The sequence below is a fragment of the Geospiza fortis genome, unplaced genomic scaffold, assembly GCF_000277835.1.
Source record: "Geospiza fortis unplaced genomic scaffold, GeoFor_1.0 scaffold85, whole genome shotgun sequence".
Lineage (NCBI taxonomy): Eukaryota > Metazoa > Chordata > Aves > Passeriformes > Thraupidae > Geospiza > Geospiza fortis.
Genome location: NW_005054358.1, coordinates 1,828,340 through 1,831,856, shown reverse-complemented (window position 1 = coordinate 1,831,856; position 3,517 = coordinate 1,828,340). Strand labels below are relative to the sequence as shown.

The 3,517-nt window shown below is 53.7% G+C and overlaps 1 protein-coding gene across 1 annotated transcript in view; it reads left to right on the top strand.

The window, feature by feature from the left end:
• Positions 1–3,517, top strand: part of LOC102035864 (ectonucleoside triphosphate diphosphohydrolase 2-like) — a 12,670-nt gene that overhangs the window by 3,273 nt on the left and 5,880 nt on the right. The window contains exons 3-5 of the mRNA XM_005423798.1: positions 622–772; positions 1,536–1,695; positions 3,340–3,509. Coding sequence (XP_005423855.1) covers positions 622–772; positions 1,536–1,695; positions 3,340–3,509 — 481 coding nt within the window. The remainder of the gene's footprint in view (positions 1–621; positions 773–1,535; positions 1,696–3,339; positions 3,510–3,517) is intronic.

Genomic DNA, 3,517 nt, shown 5'->3' with positions numbered 1-3,517 from the left:
AGCAGTTTGCTGCCAGCAGCAGCACAAGAGGCCCAGGCAGGGCTGGAGCCCAGGTGTGAGTGGCCCTGACAGCATGGCAACACAGCCACAGAGAGCAAAGCACCTGCTGAGGGAATCAGGAGGGTGGGGAAGGGACACTCTTCTTCAAAACCAGCATTTAAGACCCCACTGAGTTGCTGGAAAAATGAGTCAAGGCTGGCACACAGCTTCCTTCTGCAGAGCACTGTAGGGCAGGGGTGTCTTGCTTGCCAGCAGGGGCTCGGTGGCTGGAGGACAGAGGTGACACATCAGCCTCTGTGTCCTTTGCTTATTTCTATAGCAACTAAAGCCACACTTCTTCCTCTGTGGGCTAAGACAGCCTCAGCTGTTGCAGCAGTCATGTGGCTGGTATAAATGTCTCAGCTGCAGAGCTAGGGTAGCCTTAGTGTAATTTGGGATTTCTATGCACATTTTGGTCCCAGTTCCATATTTTAGCAGGATGGATACCTGGAAGACCTCCTTCATTCTACCTGTGACAGGTTCTATCTTAACCATGTCCTAGGATAGCAATCTCTGGGGTAACAGCTCTCACAGTTCTCCCATAACTTCCCTTAAAATTCTGTTCTGTTCCGTGGTCCTCAGGTCCAGGAGTCTCCAGCTACTCAGGTTCTCCTCAGAAAGCTGGGAAGAGCTTGGAGCCATGTTTGAACTGGGCCCAGAACGAGATCCCAGCAGAGCAGCACAGCCAAACCCCCCTGTACCTGGGAGCCACTGCCAGCATGAGGCAGCTGAAGTGAGTGAATGTTGCAAACCCACACCCAGAGACCAGCACACATCACGGGATCATCCTGTAACAGCCATCTCACCCTGGCTGCTCTGCAGGCTGAGCCATCCCTAATGTGCTAGCCAGGTAAACCTTCCTCAGGCCCTGAGGAGAGGAGCATGGCATGGCTGTGTCTCCGTGTGTTGCCCCAGGCAGCCATGAAGATGACAGTCCTGCAACAGCTGCCAGGCTGGCAGTGTCTCCTTCACAATTACACTTTCACAATTAGTGCTTGGGAAAACACCCATCAGTCTGGAAGCTCAAGTGGTTTCAGTTTGTGTGACAGCCCACGTGGGCTTGCAGGAGTGTTTCTCGTCAGCACATTGGAAATGGTGGTGGGAAGGTTCCTCTTATCACACACACTCTTGTGGACCATCTTCTCAGTCACATTACTGGGACCTTTATCTCCTTTTAGACACTGGGGAAAAGTAAGGTCTGGAGGGGACCAGGCCAGTGGGATAGGGCCAGAGGATTTCCTCAGTGACAGAGGGTACTGAGGTCCTAAATTCTTAAATGTTGGCACAATTGCTCAAACCAGCCCTCTGCTGTTCTTGCTCCCAGTGCCATGTGAGGGGAGGGGGAAGCAGCAGCAGGAGTGGGTTTGTCACTGTGTTTTTGGGCTACTACCCAAAGCAGGGAGCACAGCAGAAGCCCTGCAGTGTGCCCTCACTGCAGGCAGCTCCTGGCAGGATCCTGTAACATCAAATGTGCCTTCTTTTTCTTTTGTGTTTAGCCTCACCCATCCTGTCCTCTCTGACAGCCTCCTTGCAGCTCTGACTGGCACCCTGAAGTCATCCCCCTTCAACTTTCAAGGAGCACAAATCCTGTCCAGCCCAGAGGAAGAAGCATTCAATTGGGTTGCTGCTAACTACGTCCTGGAAAACTTCTTCAAGGTAAAGGATGATTCTCCCTGGGGCACACAGAGCTGGGCTGAGCAGCTCCTCTTAAGAGACAGCCACAGAGACAAGTGGTGGGATGGGTAAAGCCCTGTACTTAAAACAATGCTTCAGCACAACTTCCACTGCCTTTCAAAGGAGGCAGCTTAGGTCCAGCACCAGCTGGTTGAGGTGAGGAGGTGAGGCCCTGGCACAGGGTGCTCAGAGCAGCTGTGGCTGCCCCATCCCCCACCCCTGAAAGTGTCCAAGGCCAGGTTGGACAGGGCTTGGAGCAGCCTGGGACAGATGGGTAAAGCCCTGTACTTAAAACAATGCTTCAGCACAACTTCCACTGCCTTTCAAAGGAGGCAGCTTAGGTCCAGCACCAGCTGGTTGAGGTGAGGAGGTGAGGCCCTGGCACAGGGTGCTCAGAGCAGCTGTGGCTGCCCCATCCCCCACCCCTGAAAGTGTCCAAGGCCAGGTTGGACGGGGCTTGGAGCAGCCTGGGACAGTGGGAGGTGTCCCTGTCCATGGCAGGGTGTTGGAATGAGGTGAGCTTTAATATTCCTCCCAACCCCAACTATTCTGTGGTTCCATGGTCGTTACTAGGCTGAAGAACCAAATCTCTGCTCTGGCCTTCCATGAACACATCCATGCATAGGATACATCCTTCCATGAACTATCCATGATAGTTGCCCTGTCAGACAGGGAGCTTCCTGGCCAGCACATCCAGGATGTTCACATAGATGACCTCACACAGCCTGGCCATGGGGCATCCCCAAGAGCTCCACTGCAGCTGTAGCTCAGTGCCTCTGTCAAACAGGAGCTGCTGCTGTTTGTGCTGTGGGATTCCCACTGGCCCATGGGGAGTCTTGTGGATGGTAAAGAAGCAGATTCTGTTGCTGCCAAAGCAAAAGCCTCTCTCAGTGAGACACCAGGAAGGCCTGCTCTGTATTTAGAAGGGACTTGCTAAACAAAATCATTTCAGTTTTCTTGTTTCACCCATCACTTCTCAAGCCAAAGAGTCTCAAAAAGAACTCAGAGGGTGAGAGAAAGGTGGGTTAGATGGAGTTATTCCTCATGAGGGATGTGAAAAGCAGCTCTGGTAACCAGCAGCAAGCACTCACTGGTTAGGGAATTGTCAGACCTGTTGACAGCCTCCTCCAGCCAGGCACAGTGTTTACCCCATGTAAACCCTTCTGCCTGTGCTGCAAACTTCAGCATTGCCAAAGTCAGTTCTGCAGGACTGCAGGAGATGATGCCACAGGGTTTCTCTGACAGAAGGATCACTTTAGCATCAAGGCAACACTTGAAACCTGTATCTGCCCTCTTGGAAACATCCCTGCCACTCCCCACCACCCTCTCCACTGTCCCCTTCTCCTGCCTGCTGGGACCACTGCCAGTACAGCCAGCCAGCCTGGGCAGCCCAGTTTGTCCCCACAGCTGTGGGAGGGCTCTGTGCAGGTGGCAGTGCCTGCACACTGGCTCCTCTGTTCCCTCCAAAGCCACTGCTTCAGCATCCTTATGTCCTGTGGGCCAAAAAGAGTTGGGCTGTGGGCACCATCAAGCTGCTTTCCCTCCATGTGCACTAATGGTGGCACTTGGCTGTGACTGAGATGCAGAAGTCTCAAGGATTGACCTCTCTTGTTCTTTTTGGGTCAGTATGACTGGCAAGGACAGTTGGTGCCCTCCAGGAATGGCATGGCAGGAGTCCTGGCCGTGAGAAGAACCTCAGCACAGCTCACTGCCGAGCTGGAAGAGGAGCAGCAGGCTCCAGAGGAGGGAGTGAGGCTGCAGCTCTATGGGCAGACACGGAGGGGGCACACCCCGCAGAGCCCCC